Source organism: Ovis aries, chromosome 13, assembly GCF_016772045.2.
Source record: "Ovis aries strain OAR_USU_Benz2616 breed Rambouillet chromosome 13, ARS-UI_Ramb_v3.0, whole genome shotgun sequence".
In the NCBI taxonomy this organism is placed as follows: Eukaryota; Metazoa; Chordata; class Mammalia; order Artiodactyla; family Bovidae; genus Ovis; species Ovis aries.
The window spans coordinates 76,856,619-76,875,433 of NC_056066.1; the positions used below are offsets into that span (position 1 = coordinate 76,856,619).

At 51.7% G+C, this 18,815-nt stretch overlaps 1 protein-coding gene across 1 annotated transcript in view; it reads right to left on the reverse strand.

Annotated features, from left to right (window-relative positions):
• PREX1 (phosphatidylinositol-3,4,5-trisphosphate dependent Rac exchange factor 1) overlaps nt 1-18,815 on the reverse strand; it is a 180,530-nt gene that overhangs the window by 15,023 nt on the left and 146,692 nt on the right. The window contains exons 16-29 of the mRNA XM_027977300.2: nt 17,917-18,059; nt 16,250-16,342; nt 15,132-15,280; nt 13,318-13,403; nt 10,217-10,353; nt 9,441-9,552; nt 7,532-7,719; nt 7,073-7,234; nt 6,179-6,389; nt 5,513-5,789; nt 4,716-4,922; nt 3,294-3,382; nt 1,780-1,862; nt 1,529-1,619 (exon numbers count right to left, since the gene is read on the reverse strand). Of these exons, the coding sequence (XP_027833101.2) occupies nt 1,529-1,619; nt 1,780-1,862; nt 3,294-3,382; nt 4,716-4,922; nt 5,513-5,789; nt 6,179-6,389; nt 7,073-7,234; nt 7,532-7,719; nt 9,441-9,552; nt 10,217-10,353; nt 13,318-13,403; nt 15,132-15,280; nt 16,250-16,342; nt 17,917-18,059 (2,028 nt within the window). The remainder of the gene's footprint in view (nt 1-1,528; nt 1,620-1,779; nt 1,863-3,293; nt 3,383-4,715; nt 4,923-5,512; nt 5,790-6,178; nt 6,390-7,072; nt 7,235-7,531; nt 7,720-9,440; nt 9,553-10,216; nt 10,354-13,317; nt 13,404-15,131; nt 15,281-16,249; nt 16,343-17,916; nt 18,060-18,815) is intronic.

Here is an 18,815-nt window from a genome sequence, read left to right on the forward strand (position 1 = left end):
TCAGGTCCCACCCCCTCACAGCCACAACCAAGCTGGCACATGAGCTATAACCTAGCTTAACCTTTTCCCTACACAGAGGAGGAAGCCGAGGCACAGAGTGGGGAAAGTGGCTTGCCTAAAGTGACTCATCAAGGCAGTGAGCAAGATGGGACTTGAATCTGACCCCAGACAGGCTGACGGAGGCCTCTGTTCCTTTGGCCTCGTGTCTGCTACACAGTCTCAAGTTTCTGAGATATTTTATGGTTTCGGCTCCTCTGAGTTTGACATTTCTTCTTTCAGAGGTCCATCCCAGGCAGAGATGACCCTGAGATTGTCGGAAGGGCTCTGCTAGGGCACCCCAACCCCTCACCAATTCCGACCCTCACTTAGAAGCAACTGGTTCTTTATCTCCTGCATCCTACTGGGAATTTCTGGAGGTCAGAGGCAGTGTCTCGTTCATCTCACAAGACCCAGAGCCCACCACAAGGCTGAGCACAAGTTGGTTCTTGGAAATTACTTACTGGATATATGGTTGCATGGATGAGCAGACAGACGGATGAATGGGTGGGTGGGTGGGCATATGGTAGATGAAGGGATGGGTGGGTGAATGGATAAGTGCATGGTAGTGGGTCAGTGGGTGGGTAGAGCGGATGGATGGATGGATGGGTAGATAAATGGGCGGGGATGGGTCAATGGTAAACAAGAGGAAAGGCAGGCAGAAAGACATAAACGTTGATTATTTTTCTCTCAATCATTTCAAGAAGAAAGTCTCAATTTGGTGCCGTCAAGTCCTTAACACGTCTTTAACTTGTTAACCCCTCTCATGAATAAACAACAAAGAGCTCTGGACAGACAACAGTGCCTAACTACAGTACAAGGGCAGTTTTCATTGTTGGTTCCACTGGACTTACTATTTTATGGCACATTATGGTGATTTTCCACTTACAGGAAGTTTAATAAATTCTTTTCAAAATTAAATATTTTAAAGGGAGACACTTTTTCAGACAAGATCTATTGATAGCAATACAGGCAGCAAATGAATATAGTTTAAAAACTAAAGATGTCGGCAGAGTCTGTGACTATGTCTAAAATGACGAAGAGGGTTAGGGGTTTTTGAGGGTGGGCAAACTGTGCTCCAGCCCTTTCCCTTGTGTTATACATGGGCAGACGGAGGCCCGGAAGGGCTCAGGGACAGCTCAGGGGTCCACACACGTTTTCTGTAAACGGTCAGATAGGAACTGATTTAAGCTTTGCAGGCATTTGGCTCCTATCACATGTTTTCTTTTGTTTTGATGACTCACAATAAATAAAAAATCATTCTCAGCTCACAGTACAAAAACAGGCTGTGGGCCGGATTCAGCCCATGGGCTGAGCTTGCTGACTGCCCCTGGACTGGCCCACAGCCATTCGGCAGGTGAAGGGTACAGCGGGCAGTGTGCGGCCCAGGCAGCCTGGCCCCCATCCAGCACACAAGCCACATCACAGGCTGTGTCCCTGATGGATGCGGGCTGGCATCCCTCATCCTGCCTGAGGACTCTTCTCTGCTCACCTTGTAAGCTGTGGTCCATGGGGAAATGCTTGGTCTCTTCAAAAGCTCTGCTCATGACTGGCCCCTTGAGGAGTGCGTGAATGGAGTCCACCTGGGCGAAAGGAAGCCCTGGGTTAATTTGGCCCTCGGGGCCCTCCAAGTGGCTAGAACCTGTGACCTCTGGCCCCTGCCCTGGCTCCTGACTTACGGGTTCTTACCCGGGGTGATGGGAAGAACCCAAGGTCAGGCCAGGGTTGGGACAAAGAGCCTACCTGGTTAAAGAGATGCTCTAGGCAGCCATGAAGCTTGTCTTGCTTGTCTGATGGGATCCTCATGTCACAGGGCAACTCATCCCCTGGCAGAAGGAAGAAACCACAGCCATCAACTATTCCTGCCCCATCACACACCTTCCCAGGCTCTCTCACAAGAAGGCAATATAGCTACAGAGCTCCGAAACCCACAGCAGACTTGGAGCCTGACAGATCCAGGTCCTAGCTGTGCGACGCTGCACAAATCACTTGACCTCTTTGAGCCTCAGTTTGTTTGTCCGCAAAATGGGCTACAGGAACTAAAACATTACACAACTGTAAGTCACTGTTACTACTTTCACTCTGAAAACGAGTGAAGGAACCAGAGCCCACATCTCTCATTCATCCCCCAGCCGTTTCATTGAAATCACCTTCCTAAAACCTCCCCAGGGGTAGTTTTTGCAGCTGAATAGCTTCTGTGATGAAATATTTATCCAAGTTCAGAAATAGCTGTGATATTTCCTGAGCTTCTTTTTCTTCTGCCAAAGCGAAGCATAATTAAAATTAAATTTTTATGCACAGACACCTCCGGAAGGGCACACACGACAGCAGTGGCAGCGGGAGCCTGGGAGCCAGGAGGCCGGGGAGCAAGGATGGTAGGGAGGCTGGTCACCACCCACCCTCTCCCATTCACGCCTTTCGAATTATGAGCCATGTGACTGTCTATCCCATTCACAAAATAAAAATGTTAGAGGCTGAAATCCATGGAGATTAAAACAAATTTCAGTCTTTCGGTAAAGTTGCAAGTAACTTACAGTCGAATGTATGTGCTCAGTTGCTCGGTCGTGTCCAGCTCTTTTGCAACCCCATGGACTGCAGCCCACCAGGCTCCCCTGTCCATGGGAGTTTTCAGACAAGAATACCGGAGTGGGCTTGCTCAGGGGATCTTCCCGACCCAGGGATTGAACCTGTGTCTCCTGCATTCACAGGCAGATTCTTCACCAATGAGCCACCCTAACTTATAAATTCTTATTTATGTCTGTCTGTCCCTCCAGCCATCCACTCACATTTCGCCACCTCTGTGCAGAAATACATGTTCACCAGTGATCCCCAAATATCCTCAATGGTCATTTCTGTGGGAGAGGCTGAGATTCTGACTGATTTTCAGGTACTTCTTTTGTGTTGTGCGAATTTTGGGTTTGAGCACATGTCATTCCTGGAAACCATCAGGTCGCCCTATTTTAGCAATGCGGGGGACCGCATCCCACCTGGTAACTGGATCAGGAGTGTTTCTATCTGTTCTGTGTCCACGACATTCACAGAGAACATGAGCTCTACAAGGGCCTGTCTTTTCAAAATGCACGGCTGTGGTCCCAGCACATAACAGGTATGCTATAAACACACGCAAACTGAGTGAAGGAAAACCATTACCAAACCATGCAAAGCAACAGAAAACAAGAGAATGCGTAGGAAAGTGTACCAAAATAAAAACACACAGCACGATCTCGCCAGGGGACCCCCTCAGCCCTGGCACTCACCGGAGCCCATCTCGTCGCTGCCCAGGTAAGAGCTGTTACTTCTCACGCTGGTGTAGGACAGAACAGAGTCCCGATTGCTGTTACACTCACTGCAGAATGGCAGAGAGGAAGGTGTGAGTCAGCCCTCTGCCTCCCCGCTCACAGCCTCTGGTCCCAGCATCCGGAACCCACTTTCTGGAGTGTAGACAAAACCCTTGGGTAGATGACAGGCCCAGAGAGAGCCCTGTTGGCCAAGCACCAGTGCCAGAGATGGGGAAGGTTGTCCCAGTGGGATCGCTAGGTCCCACCCTGGAGGAACCTCTCTAGGCCTCGGGATAGAAACACAGAGATGGTAGGTGGACAGTGACTCATCTTCATTCGGGTATAATTACCGTCACTGCCCTCGTGGGACAGTCTTGTCTCGAGACACATCTGCACCCCTACACTCAACTACACGGCCTGGCCGGAAACCTCCTAGGAACAAAGGCTGTGTGTGCTTAGCTTGTGTCCCAGGAACTCAGTCCCGGTAGCTCATGGGGAATCAAAAACCACAACCCTGAAATTCTTTCCTTCACTTTTCCGACAACTAAAAGGAAAAATTGGAGGATCCAAAAATGTCAGAATGGAAACGCAGAGATAAGATCTTGGTCTGTGGACACAAGGTTCCAAGAACACATGGGACCCAGTCAGCCAGACCATCTCATTACACAGGACACCAAGAAACACTAGGCCCCTTGAAGACTGAAAGGCTATAAACGCCAGGAGGACGGGGCCCAAGGCCTTGCCAAATTCTATCAGTTCTCTTTTTGCCCCAAACCATATGAAGTGTCCCTCCAAGGTTCTAGTTTAACCACAACCGTCAGATGTTAGAGAGCCTTTTCACGGGGGGCCACAGCGCTGGTTTGTGGTACGGAATTCCATTCACTCCACGGTTTATTATAGGAAATTGAGTTTTCAGTCTGTTCAACCCACTAATTAAGACTTCACCCATCTTGTTAATAATTAACCAGGAGAAAACAATTCAGATCCTCAAGAGTTAGGAGGGAAAAAAAATAGTCTTACTCCCTGGATCAAGGAAAAACAGTGTTGCAAAAACCTGAGGCCTGACGTTGATTTTAAAACACACAGATCTTGACTTTTTCCTGGACTACATTCCATCAACGTATGGGGACAGAAATCGAGGTGGAAAGGATCAGTGGTGTCCCCAAGGGGGCAGGCCCTGAAACATTAGTCTGGGAGGAGGGAGGCTGAAGAGTGGATCCAGGGTGTGCTGTGGGACTCAGATAACTCCCCAGAACCACAAACCACACGGGTAGGCAATAGCACCCTGTCCCACAGCTTCCTGAGAAACGTCCTCTGATTCTGACCTTTCCACAGCCAGGGCCTCAGCTATGCCTCCACACCAAACCCCACGAGACCCTCCCAAGCCAGGCCTGCCCCCACCTGTAGGAGTCCCGGTAGCTCATGGTGTCGTGACCCGAGTCTTCCTGATCCTCCTCGCACACCTTGAAGCACACCTTCTTGCTGCCCCCGTGGTCAGTCCTGTCCATCTCGCTCTCTTCGCTGACCAGCGGTGGGGAGGAGGCCTCCTCGGCCAAGGTGGGGTCGCAGGACCCACTGGAGGTGGGCTCTGTGATGGTGGACAGTAGCCTGTGGGAGCAAAGACTTGTGAGCAAAGACACAGGCCCCCCGGTCATTTGTCACCTAGAACCGCCCGCCTTCTGGATTTAGCCAACTTCATCCCTGAGGAACCATTTCAGCCTCCCTTATGCCCCGCATCATCCAGCCAGCCTAGAACTTCGATCAGAGAACTGAGCGACTTGTGTTGGTGAGAACGCTTTGCTAGGTGGTGCTGTGCGTCCTGCTGCAAGGCACCAAAAGGGCCATCACGTCCAGTCGTCTTTCTCTCTCTGCAGTGTTGAAATAATAAAGATCCCCCCAAACCTTTCACTGATAGTTTCAGCCTCTACTGACGATGCTGCCTACATCCATCCTTTCATTAGAGCAGCGGTTCTCAATCAGGGTGATTCTGCCTCTAGAAGGCCTCTGACAACATCTGAAGACATCTTAGGCTGTCTCAACTAGGGAAGGGAGTGCTACTGGCATCTGGTGCGTAGAGACCAGGGATACAGCTAATAACCACTAATGGACAGGACACCCCCCCCACTCCAAAGAATAATCCTACTCAAAATGTTGATGGCGCAGATGTTGGGAAATCCTGACCCTGACACAGGGCTCACCTGTTGATCTGAGTGACATATTGCTTCATCTCCTTCAGGGCCACATCCAGTTTGGTAAAGAGCTGCAGGTAGGCATCCTGGATCTCACGGTCCTCCTGCTTGAGCAGGAAACTCAGGCCTCGGTCCTCCTGGCCAAGGGCTCCACTGGCTGGCCCAAAGCTGCTGTCGTTGGGACCCTGACGTTGTGGGTCCCCATCCGCAGCAGGCAGGCACTTCCAGGATGGGGCAGCCATGGTGGTGATGCAGTGTTGGGTATAGGACATGGGGTTCAGGTGACCTACGGTAGGGAGGAAAAGCTCACAAACCTATTTTAAGGATCTCAGTAAATGAAAAAAGTTTCCCTTTAAAATATTCTTTTAATACATTAAACTGCTTTAATAAGAAAGTTTCAATTTGGTGCCAATACACTCTTAACTACTATGATCATTTTCCTGCCTGGAATGTAGACATGATGGCTGGTACTCCAGCAGTCATTTTATACCATGAGGCATCTTTCAGGATAAAAGCAACATTTAGAGATGGGGGCATAGAAAGATAGGAGGAATCTGGATCTGTGATGACCATAGAGCCACCGTTCCAGCTCTAGCCTGTTGGCCTTCAGATATGCTCTGTTTAAGTATTGTACTATGAGACCTGAACGCATTTTTGATGGACACATGCAATTACCTTGCTCTGGGTCAAGGCCGATGAGGGAGGGTTTGCGACCAAAACGGATGCTGAAGGACCTCCCAACTGAGGGAGTGGTCTTGGGGTAGGATACTTCCATGATGTTGACGTGGCAGTTGGTGGGGCAAAAGTCCAGGCCACATAGTGGATGGGGTTCCAGGAGTGCTTGTTTGAAGGGTGGGCTGATCCTGCTTTTTAGCTGAGCTGCAAACTGAGAAAGGTCGGGGGGAGGCATGGGGTTATTACTTAAGGGTCTGGGAATTCTGGCACACCTCCAGTACCCACTTTATCCTATCTTAGGCCAGACATACCAAAACTGAAAAAAATGCCAATAAGTCCAAATGAAAAAGTAAATTCCCCTGCACTGCCTTTCACTGGACCCAGATTTCAGGGAAGTCCTGGAGGAATGTGAGGCCTCCAAGTACCTACCCACCTAGATGTCTCCATTTCAGCTGCACCTGAGGTGTCCTGGAAGAACATCTCTCCCTGACCCAGCATCTGTGAGGTTCAAGTAAGGCTGCCTCCCCATTCCTGCAGAACTTGCACAGGCCCAGGCAGGGGACCCAGGCCAAGCCAACGAGAGCTCTCATCGTATTCTATTTCTACTCCGGTTGCTAAGGCTAAAGCTACTAAGGGCCATTTTATCATCACATGAAAAGGGCCTGCCTGAGAGCAAAACCAATAAGGAAAACAAAGTCAACAGGAGAGAGGTCCTGTTCTTGTAACAGTGTGGTATCTGTTTGAGTGCTGGATACGACCATGCCTGAAGCTTCCCTATGGACATTTCGGTAATATAAACCAGTTAATTATCCTGTTTGTTTAAGCTAAGTTGGGTTGGCATTTGACATTTACAACTGAAACACCCTGAGTTGAGACCCTGTAGGGTGTAGGCACCTCCTGGTAGCGGGCGATCCTCTGGCCGATGCTCTCCAGCTTGGTGTCACAGATGGTGCGGAACTCGAAGTGGGACATGGTCCTCATGTTGCTGCTTAGGGCCATGAGCCGCCCACAGTTCTGCACGAAGACACTGTCATCGGCAGCAAAGGCCTCAAGGATCTGCAGAAATATCAACTGCTACTGAGTACTCACTGGGCACCTTGGAGAGTCTTAAGGGGTTTATCTTGAGCGATTACTATACACCTTGTAATACACGTGTGGGTCAGGTCTATTATTGGCCCACTTAACAGATGAGTAAACTGAGGCTCAGAGATAAGAAGTCAGTCTCCTAAGCCCCACAGCTACCAAGTGGAGCGGCAGGAATTAGGACCAAGGTTGTTCCCCAGGCTAACTCGGAGGACATGGGAGTCAGGTTGCTCCACCCCTCCCCCAGAGCAGGGCCACAGCCAGCAAGACCTTGGCAGTGAGGCTGAAGCAGCCGCGGGGCTCCACGATCTTCTCCAGCACGTGGCACTTGATGCCCGCCGTGCTCACATACTCGTACACAACGCCATGCTCCAGGTGCACGTTGTCCACTGTCAGGCTGACCAGAGGGCTGTCCTCGTGCTGGCTCGGCTGGGGGCCCAGGGACATCAGGGGGAAGGCTGGAAGCCAGAGGGACAGGTGACCCTGCGGAGGGGGCACCACCCCACGCCAAGCCAGCCCCCGGGCCCAGCACCGCAGGCCACCTACATTAGCCAGGCGGGGAAACTGAAACCTGTGCTGCGGCTCTTTTCACTTTTGCCAGCCCACTGTCACTCACTCCTTATTCTAAAAAGTTTTCCTTTCAGGAGTCAAGCCTTGAGTCTCATTCACAGTCTCTGCGGCTCCGAAAAGGAGACTCGTTTGCCATCCATACCCTCCCCCAGAGGCAAAGGCCTGGCCGTTCAGCATATTTGATTTCCTCTATTTACAGTGACTGGTTCAGGAACAAGCATGTGACCCAAGCTGAGCCCATGAGAGGGAGATCTGTCTGGATCTACAAAGAGAAGGAGACATCCTCTTTTTCAACTGGATTTCAAGTTACCAGAGCCACTAGGTGGAGAAAATAGCATGTAAGAGGGAAACCAACTCAGAGGGAGCAGAGCTGAGAACTGGAGAAAATGAAGGCCTCCTCAGTATATGAAATGCTGGATCGAGCCAGACCTGAAGCTCATTAACCCTACTCAGCCTTTTTAGTTTGCTGAGCCAGTGTTTTTATGGAGCCCAGTTTCAGTCGAGATTAACAGGGTCCCAGAGAGACTGTGACTCCTTAGAGGTCACACAGCTAGGTAGTGATGTATCTAGGAAGGAGGCACTTTATGGCGTGAAGCGGTTTCCTTCCCACCTGCTCCAAAGAGTACTCTCAGCGCACACACTTCACCTTTTCCCCCTCACCCTCCAGGCTACGTCACCAATTATCAACTTTTTTTGTTCTTTTGTTCGTTATCTTGTTCCCCTCATGTCAGTGCCCTAAGGGCAGAGACCCCGTTTGCCTTGTTCACTCCTGTTTCCCCAGCTCCTTGAACATGACCTGGCACATAGTAGGTGCTTCTACTTATTGAATGGAAGTTTCGAAACCACCAGCTCTTCCCAGTGTGCTTTACCCTCGTCATCAGTGGGGTCACCCATGTGCTGGGGGAAGGAGGCCCACAGCCCTTTGTTCTCAGAGGGGCATAAACTGAGTTCAGAGCGGGCCTCCAGTCTCTCCCTCTTCCCATCAGCCTGTCTCCTTTAGGACCCCTCTTTCAGGCTGTGGGTGTTTTAGCAGCAAGGGAACAGCTCCTCGAGGGCAGGGAATTTTTTGTTTTATTCCTTACTGTATCCTCCGAACCTAGAACTGAGGCTGACACATAGTAGGTACCGACTAAATGCTTGGAGTTTGACTGATAGCTCCTCCTCTCCAGCTGCTTCTGTGCTCTTGCTAGGCTGGGGGCAGGAGGAGGCGTGGGAAGATCAGGGGCTTTCAGTGCCATGGTGTCTGACAGCTCTGGGCTCCTTGCTGGTGACTTTGGGGTCAACAAAGAAACAGGGTTTACAGGGATGGCTGGGGAGCTGTTTCCCTGAATCAACCAAGTGAAGAGCCACAGAAGGAAACGCAGGCCTGCTGGCACCTTGATTAGAGCCCAGGGAGACACCGTTCAGACCTGTGACCTCCAGAACAGTAACGTAGTAAATGCATGTGGTTTTAAACCACCAGGTTCCTAGTACTTTGTTACGGCAGCGATTGGAGACTGATACAGAAATGACAGCATCGAGGAGGGCTGGATGGGACTGGGAGGAGTGTGGACACAGAGGACCCAGTCCCCACGGGCGTCTCTGGCTCACGGCCTGCCTGTCCCGTTACCTGAGTCGAGCTGGTCTTCCTCTCGGGCCCCCTCGCCCCCGGGGTCCTCGCCGGCGGCCTCCCGGGCCTCCTGCGCATCCTCATGGGTGCGGTGGATCCACTGGTACAGGCCCTGTGTGGGGAGCCGAGTAAGAGGGGTGCCACGACACCCAGAGCCCAGGTGCATGCTGTCCCGACTCCAAAGCTCAGGGCTGCAGCCTGTTGGCGACACCACCTTCAGAGAGCCCTCCCAGACTTCACTCTGAAAACTTCCTGAGGGATCTCCAGCCACACTCGGCCCTCAGCGTCCACAGTCTACGCTCCTCACAGAAGCCAGGGGAGGGGGAGCACTGAAAACGTAAGTCAGCTTCATGGGAGCAGAAAGCTTGTCTCTCCTGTGGCCCCAGGGTCTAGAAACACGCCAGGCAGACAGCAGGTGCGCAGGAAACGCTTATTAAATAAACCAGTGAACCACTGTCCACAGAACCCTGGGTCCCCAACCAAGTACAACATCAATTTCTTATCATCAGTGTGACTAGTTGCCCAACGTGCCTGTGTGGTAAGAAAAGAGGGTCTTATCACACCCATTTCACAACTGTAGAAACTGAGGCCGTGAGGTTCAGGAAAGCAGAGGGGTCCCTAGAGCCCAGGCCCAGCTCAGCCCTCAGGTCTGCAGCCCCACCCCACCCAAAACCCTGTGGTGCCTGTAGGCTTCTCCCCAGAGAAGGGAAGGTGCCCTCAGCCTCCACCCCAGTGAGCAGGGCTTCCCTGATCCCCTTGGCTGCCAGGCGGCTCACCAGGGCCTCTTCTTGGCGGCTCCGGAATGCCTGGAAGTGCTCCAGGACCTCTGAGGCTCCGTCATTCATCACATTGTTGCCATTGACCTTCAGGATGCACTGGCCGGCACAGAGCCCTGCAGCCGCAGCCTCGGAGCCTAAGGGGGACAGGAACGCTTGAGGCTGGATACCAGGTGATGAGAGGCCGGGGCGGTATCAGGCAAGGGCGAGTAACCAGATGCACCTGTCCCTCACCCCACACCAAAGGGCACCTCCATCCTCCCACCTCGCAGCCACTCTCCACCCCGCGCCAGTGGGCAGGACAGGCACTGTCATTCCCATTTGGCAGAAGAAGAGACTGAGGCTCAGAGAAGTCGCAGTGAGCCCAAGGTCACGTGGCAAGGGAGGCTGGCCTTGAACCCAGGCACATGTCACTCCAGAGCTTCGTCTCCTTCGCGTGTGTGCTTGCTACTCACTTCAGTCGTGTCCAGCTCTTTGCAACCCCATGGACAACAGCCCGCCAGGCTCCTCTGTCCATGGGATTCCCCAGGCAAGAATACTGGAGTGGGCAGCCATGCCCTCCTCCAGGGGATCTTCCTGACTCAGTGAACGAACCTGCGTCTCTGGCACTGCAGGTGGATTCTTTACCGCTGAGCCACCAAGGAAGCCCTCTTCTCCTTTAAGTCCCACAACAACCCCATGATACTGAAGCCAGGATCAGCCCCGTTTTGCAGATAGAGAAACACAGGCTCAGAGAGGCAAAGTGGCTCTCTCAAGTCATGTGTCTAAAAGAAGCCAGGAGAATCAATATAGTGAAAATGAGTATACTACCCAAAGCAATTTACAAATTCAATGCAATCCCTGTCAAGCTACCAGCCACATTTTTCACAGAACTAGAACAAATAATTTCAAGATTTGTATGGAAATACAAAAAACCTCGAATAGCCAAAGCAATCTTGAGAAAGAAGAATGGAACGGGAGGAATCAACTTTCCTGACTTCAGGCTCTACTACAAAGCCACAGTCATCAAGACAGTATGGTACTGGCACGAAGACAGACATATAGATCAATGGAACAAAATAGAAAGCCCAGAGATAAATCCACACACATATGGACACCTTATCTTTGACAAAGGAGGCAAGAATATACAATGGAGTAAAGACAATCTCTTTAACAAGTGGTGCTGGGAAAACTGGTCAACCACTTGTAAAAGAATGAAACTAGATCACTTTCTAACACCGTACACAAAAATAAACTCAAAATGGATTAAAGATCTAAATGTAAGATCAGAAACTATAAAACTCCTAGAGGAGAATATAGGCAAACACTCTCAGACATAAATCACAGCAGGATCCTCTATGATCCACCTCCCAGAATTCTGGAAATAAAAGCAAAAATAAACAAATGGGATCTAATTAAAATTAAAAGCTTCTGCACAACAAAGGAAAATATAAGCAAGGTGAAAAGACAGCCTTCTGAATGGGAGAAAATAATAGCAAATGAAGCAACTGACAAACAACTAATCTCAAAAATATACAAGCAACTTATGCAGCTCAACTCCAGAAAAATAAACGACCCAATCAAAAAATGGGCCAAAGAACTAAATAGACATTTCTCCAAAGAAGACATACGGATGGCTAACAAACACATGAAAAGATGCTCAACATCACTCATTATTAGAGAAATGCAAATCAAAACCACAATGAGGTACCACTTCACACCAGTCAGAATGGCTGCGATCCAAAAATCTGCAAGCAATAAATGCTGGAGAGGGTGTGGAGAAAAGGGAACCCTCCTACACTGTTGGTGGGAATGCAAACTAGTACAGCCACTATGGAGAACAGTGTGGAGATTCCTTGAAAAATTGCAAATAGAACTACCTTATGACCCAGCAATCCCACTGCTGGGCATACACACCGAGGAAACCAGAATTGAAAGAGACACATGTACCCCAATGTTCATCGCAGCACTGTTTATAATAGCCAGGACATGGAAACAACCTAGATGTCCATCAGCAGATGAATGGATAAGAAAGCTGTGGTACATATACACAATGGAGTATTACTCAGCCGTTAAAAAGAATTCATTTGAATCAGTTCTGATGAGATGGATGAAACTGGAGCCAATTATACAGAGTGAAGTAAGCCAGAAAGAAAAACACCAATACAGTATACTAACACATCTATATGGAATTTAGGAAGATGGCAATGACGACCCTGTATGCAAGACAGGAAAAAAGACACAGATGTGTATAATGGACTTTTGGTCTCAGAGGGAGAGGGAGAGGGTGGGATGATTTGGGAGAATGGGAATTCTAACATGTATACTATCATGTAAGAATTGAATCGCCAGTCCATGTCTGACGTAGGGTGCAGCATGCTTGGGGCTGGTGCATGGGGATGACCCAGAGAGATGTTGTGGGGAGGGAGGTGGGAGGGGGGGTCATGTTTGGGAACGCATGTAAGAATTAAAGATTTTAAAATTAAAAAAATTTTTTTTTAAATCTATTAATAAAAAAAAAAAAGAAAGAAACTAACCAAAATAACTTTCAGGTTCATGTGAACTGGGAAATATTCAATATTAAGTTGATACTAATATTGTTTCAGTTTGTTGATCTAATTAATATAGGCATGCCATTAAGAGTCAAAGTTCATTTACATGGGACTGAATTTACTAATAAATATGATTTCTAACTTCATGACTTTAGAAAATAAAAAAAAAATAAAAAATAAAAGAAGCCAGGTTTCAAACCCAGGTCTACCAGGCTCCAAGGGCATGTTCTCTCAGCTGTCCCATGAGTCTCAAACTGCCACATTCCTGCCTGGCAATAAGGAGCTGGAGCTGAAGAAACACTGCCCTGTTTCAAGTGAATGTACATTTTTCTCACTTTGCCACAGTCCTCATCACTCCCTAGTGCTTCCTTTCAGCTGCCCATGTATAGCTGCCCAACCCCCATAGACGTGCATATTTACAAGCCTTGGCTCCCAGCAAAGAAGGTAAGTGCTAACTGTGCGCTAAGAGGCACAGGCCTGGAGCTAACTGGGCAGGTGCCTCTGAACTCCTACACACACAACAGACTGGCCTCCCAAAGCCCCACTCCATGTCCCTGGGCTCCCACTCACCTCTCCCCACCGCGTAGACATATGGCGGGGCTGCTCCACGGATCTGGAAGCACAGCGCCTCTGGACGGTCGGGGACTTTGACAATCCTGCACCGAACAGAAGCTGCCATAAGGTACAGCAGTGTCACTCCCGAAAGAGAGCCCAGGGGGCCACCAAGGGAGCCCCTGCCTCCCGGGCTTTTGGGAAATCCAGCCCCAGACAGCAGCAGCACCAGATTTTCCAAATGCATAGAGAAACCTCGCTCAACCAGAGCGCACAGAGCAGGGCCTTTGATTCCTCAGAACCAGCCAGCCCACCTTTGGAAAGTCCGTCTGTGCACCCTCCTAACCCTTCACTATCATCCTCTGGGTGAAAAGAGGCCTTGTGGCCACCAGACCTTGGTGAGTGCATATTTTATTTAATAATCACTTACTTGGAGGGTGACAAGTGACCCCCAGCACATCTGGGTGCTGACTCCAGAAAAATGTCCACGTGTCCCCCAGAGATCACGACTTGAAAGCCCAGAACACCCAGCCACTCTGTGGGTGAATCACCAGGGCAGAATGGGCAGCCCCTGCTCAAGATCATTATTAGTCCAGGGGCTTCAATGTAGCCATCGGCTTGCCCGTCTAAGGCATGTCCCCCACATTAGGCCTTGGATCGTCCCTACCTGCCATAAAAAGCCGTCTTGGGAGCCTGTTCTCAAACCCCAGGTATTTCTGGAACTTGAAGCGGGCATGTTCCACCATGGTGATTTCTCCCACTTTTACATACCAGCCAAACCATCAATCATGTCCCCGAAACTGACAAGCCTCTGAACTGAAAGAATGCTATTTAAAACTTTTGATCACTCCCATCAACAGAAAACCAGGAGCATCTGCCTTAAATAGAAGGGAGAAGCGAAAAGCAAACGCGCAGGATTTAAAATAGAAAACGCTCCTCCCGGTGCCTCTATCTGGTAAGCGACCACTTCTCACCTCGGCTGGGAGGGGCCGGCCGGCAGCCTCCTCTCGACGCTTCCTGCTTCCGCCCCCGCCCTGACAATCTAGCCTCCACCCACAGCCAGAGAGATGCTGCGCTGCCCAGGACCTGGGTCAGATCACGCCGCCCCTCCGCTCAGAACCTTCCAGTAGCTCCATGCTCCTTACTGTGGGCACAGGTCCTCCACTGTCTGACCGACCTCAGTGCCCACCCTGTTCCAGCTCTATCAGCTTCCTCACTGTTGCTCAAACATACTAGCCCCAGTGCCCCCGAGGGGGCCTCTGCACTTGCTGTTTCCGCTGCCAGCAACCCCCCTCCTCCAGATGTCCCCCTGACCCCCTCCCTCACCCCCCTTCAGGTCTTCACCTCCGTTCTCAGGGGCATCTCCCTGACACACATCTCCTCCACACAGCCCATCTCCTGTCCCAGCTTTATAATGGGTTGGGTAAATGTTCGTCTGGATTCTTCTATAAGATGTTAATGCAAAAACCCAAATGATTTCTGGTATTGGTCCACACTCACTACCTCCTGGTACGTCCCTCCCTTTTCTGCTTTGACTTTGTTCGTCTCCTGCTCTAGCCTCCAAACAGACTGAGATCTGCGAGGAAACGGATCTATGCAGACGGGACTGTGTCCCCCGGGCCCAAAACACCAGCAGGCACACAGCAGACACCCAGTAAGCACTGTCAGCTGAACAGAGCCAGCAGCACCTTGGCACGTGCCTGCAGGAGGACCCGCCAGCCACGGGGACCTGGGTCAGCCGGGCACCCCCCACCACCACCACCACCCCTGGGACCCGGGCAACCCATCCCGAGAGGAAGGCCCCCAGACACCCCGCCCCTGGTGACACTCACTCTTTGGCCTTGGCGGCTACCAGGAGGCGCAGCGGGCGGCGGGAGCAGAAAGACTGGTTGAGGATGGACTCCACCTCAGCCAGGGGCCGCAGGAACACCAGATCCTCGTTGATGGAGTAGACCTTCCTCCCCACCTGCAGGCCGGCCATCTGGGCGGGGGCGGGGTGGCGAGGGAGACGAGCACACCAGGTCACTGACCCTCTCTCCTCACTAAGGAGCCGCTCGATTCAGCGGCGCAGAGTCACCAGCCCCAGGGACCAAGCAGGACCCGAGTGAGACTCCCCCGGGGGCATCCTCGCTGCCCTCTGTGGTAAACAGTGAGGCGGGCTGGTGAGACCCATGCCAGCCAACGAGCTATGAAGGGAGGCCTGTGGGGGCCGCTAACAGCAAAGACATCTTCCCTGAGAAGAAGCTTCCAGCCCGACCCTGCTTCCTGCCCGGCTCTGCAAGGACACAAGGCATCGACCTGGGGTGGCCACCTTGTCACCACGAGGCCTTGGCCAGCAAAGGTGAAGAGATGTCAACCCTGAACCAAGACTTATAACCACCTCCTTCTAAACTGCTTACATCACAAGAAAACAGAAGCCCTGGGGCTCCAGCCACTGTCAAGCCCAGCCTGCGGCTACTACATGCAGCCAAACGCCTTCCTGATCGTTATAAGGAAGCAAACAGAGCCCCCTGGGAAAAGTGGCCAGCGCCTCTCTCCCAGCCATCTGCACACCCCTGACAACAGCTGAGAGGCCCTGGGGCTGAAGCCTTGGCCTCCCTCCTCCAGACTTCGTATCCATCTCGGAGCAGCAAAACAAACCTGCCTTGTTCCGCGGCTGGTTTTTCTATAATCAGCTGAGGCCCCGTGCGGTTTTGATTTGTTTTGTGTGTGTGTGTGTTTGGCCCCTGCAGGGCCAGCAGGGGGAGCTGGTGGTCCACGCTGGGAGGGCAACCTGGATCCCAGGGGCTCCATCACTAGTTCCCAGAGACCTGGACTCAGTCTCCCCAGGAGGACAAGGAGCCAGGAGGAACCACTGCCATTCCCGGGCTTTCTGAGCTGGAGGAGGGTGCCCCACTCTCCTGTCCGCACGCAGCCCGGGAGCCGGGGAGGCCCCTCTGAGCCGCCTCACCTCCGCCAGCGAGCCCCTCTGGACCGACTTCACCACCACAGCCTTGTTCTTCTCCTCGATGTCGAAGCCGTAGTCTTCCTCCTGGGGCAGGATCTGAGGGTTCGAGGCAGGAGAGGTAGTGAGACAGGGAGGGGGGCCTGGAGCCTGCCCCAGCTTGGCCCCAGGGGGGCGGGTTGGAGGGCACCGTGACCCAGCCGGCTCCTCATGCCCCAGACCTCCTTAGGATGGGGCTGGGAGTGGGGTGACCATGCATTCATTTAGCTTTCTTGGCCTGCCTCCCCTTTCCTCCTCCCAGCCTGAGGACAGAGCCTCCTTATTTATTATGCTCCACTGTCTCCCCATCTGCTGTCACACTGCAGGTGCTCAATAACAGCTTACTGCCCTAATGAAATAAATCAGACCCCAAAGTGTCCTGCCACCAAGAGCTTAGGGACAGGAAGGGGGTTTAGGGAGGAGCAGTCCCTCCCTAACAAGAAGGTTGACAAGAAGGTTGGGAGGTTTGGGGGCGTCCGTGGTGGTGGGGATATAGGGAAATGCATTTATTTTCTTAGTACATATTTTGCCGAGCTGCTGTCTATTATATGGGCCAGGTACTTCACTGTTTTGGAAACGGCACCAAACAAGACACAGTTCCTGCCTCATGTATAGCTGACTGTCTAGCAGGAGAGACAGACTGCAAACAAACAAAGAAATAGAGACTGTGGTGCCCAGGGGTGTATGTACTCTGAATTAAAATAAAGCACTTAAAGGGACAGAATGCAGTACAGAAGCAGGGCCAGGGGAGGGGACATCTGCGCTGAGACCCGAATGGAACGAGGAACAGAAATTTATAGAGAGGGGAGAAAAGTGCTCCCAGCAGAGGGCACAGCAGGTGCCAGGGCCCTGAGTCAGGCCCCAGAGTCCTGGAGGGTAAGACGGAAGATCTGAGGGGCTGCGCTAAGTGGGGCGAGGAGCGAGGAGCACAGGAGAGGGAGGAAAAGAGGCAGGGAGGTTTTGTCCCAAGTGTGGTGTGGAGCGCTTGAGGGCTCTGTGGTGGGAGAAATGGGAACTGGATCAGCACCCCCCCCCCCTTAAGTACGATAGGAAAGGCGTGAACAGAGCCGCCTGCACGTCAGGCAGGCTTCAGCCCCAACTCTGGCTTATGCCAAGAGACCCAGCCTCTCTGAGCCCCTCTCCCAGTTGCCTGCTGTGGGCCAGGCCTCAAGGTGGAGGCTGCGGCTCGCCAGGAGGCACAGAAACAGGATGGGCTAGGCTGGTAAAACACCTGTCCGGGCTGGTAAATGTCCTACCTTAACTGCAAGGCTAGTTGCAGCAACTGAACAAGGGTGCCGGCCCAGAAGACCCAAGGCTTTGGTGTGAGAGGGGTCATTTCAGGAGGCCATCCTCCCTGTGAAGGCTAGGCTGAGGGTGGGGTGGAAAAGAGGAGAGGGGAAGAAAAAGAAAGGGAGCCCAGCGAGCCCAGTCTCCTCTGTCAGGAGGGTGGTCTGGCCAGGAAAGTGGCCTGGCGTCTGGGCGGTGTTGCCAGGCACCGCCTAAAATCTCCCCCTTACTTCTGGGCACCCCAAGGTGAGCCCAACTTCTCCAGCCACAACCTGAAGGTTGCCCAGTTCCCAGGCCTGCAGGCAGGTCTGAGAAGGAAGATACAGCAAGCTCAGCTCTGCTCCTACCAGCAGGCGCTTGGCCAGGATGTTCTCCACCAGCTTGAAATCATTGCGAAGCTGTTTGTTCTTGCTGCTGGTTCCCTCCATCTCCTCGTCTGCATGGAAGCGGAAGTACTGGGACTCATCCTTGAACTCGCTCTTCTCCAGCACTGCAAACCCACAGACACGGGGTCAGGCTCACACGGGGAGCTTTCAGTGGTATCTGCTGACTAGCAGCCACGGGCCAGGACCAGCCCCTGGACAAGCTTGGGTTGGCCAGCATGGTGTTCTAGTAAGTAAAGTCCTGTGCCAAAACTAACATATTAGGATAGTTCACATAAAAGCCTGGCTTTTTGACTCTCATGAAAATTCTGAACTCATCCCACCTGCTTATATAAAGGCATGTTACAAAGCCATGTAAGGTACAAAGCTGCGGAACCACAGCAGAAATAAAGAACCAGCAGAAGAGAACAGCTATCACATAAGAGGACACTGTTTTATGGGAACTTAGCATATGATGGGGAGAAGGCAATGGCACCCCACCCCAGCACTCTTGCCTGGAAAATCCCATGGACGGAGGAGCCTGGTAGGCTGCAGTCCATGGGGTCGCCAAGAGTCGAACACAACTGAGCGACTTCACTTTCATGCATTGGAGAAGGAAACGGCAACCCACGCCAGTGTTCTTGCCTGGAGAATCCCAGGGACGGGGGAACCTGGTGGGCTGCCGTCTACGGGGTCGCTCAGAGTCGGACACGACTGAAGTGACTTAGCAGCAGCAGCATATGATGGAAGATGAACAACCATGTGGAGTATTCCACAGATGGTACAGGGAAAACTGATTCACTTACGGGGAAAAAAAAAAATCAGATCCCTACCTCACACCATATATAACAATAAACTCCTGTTCAATCAAAGACCTAAATAAG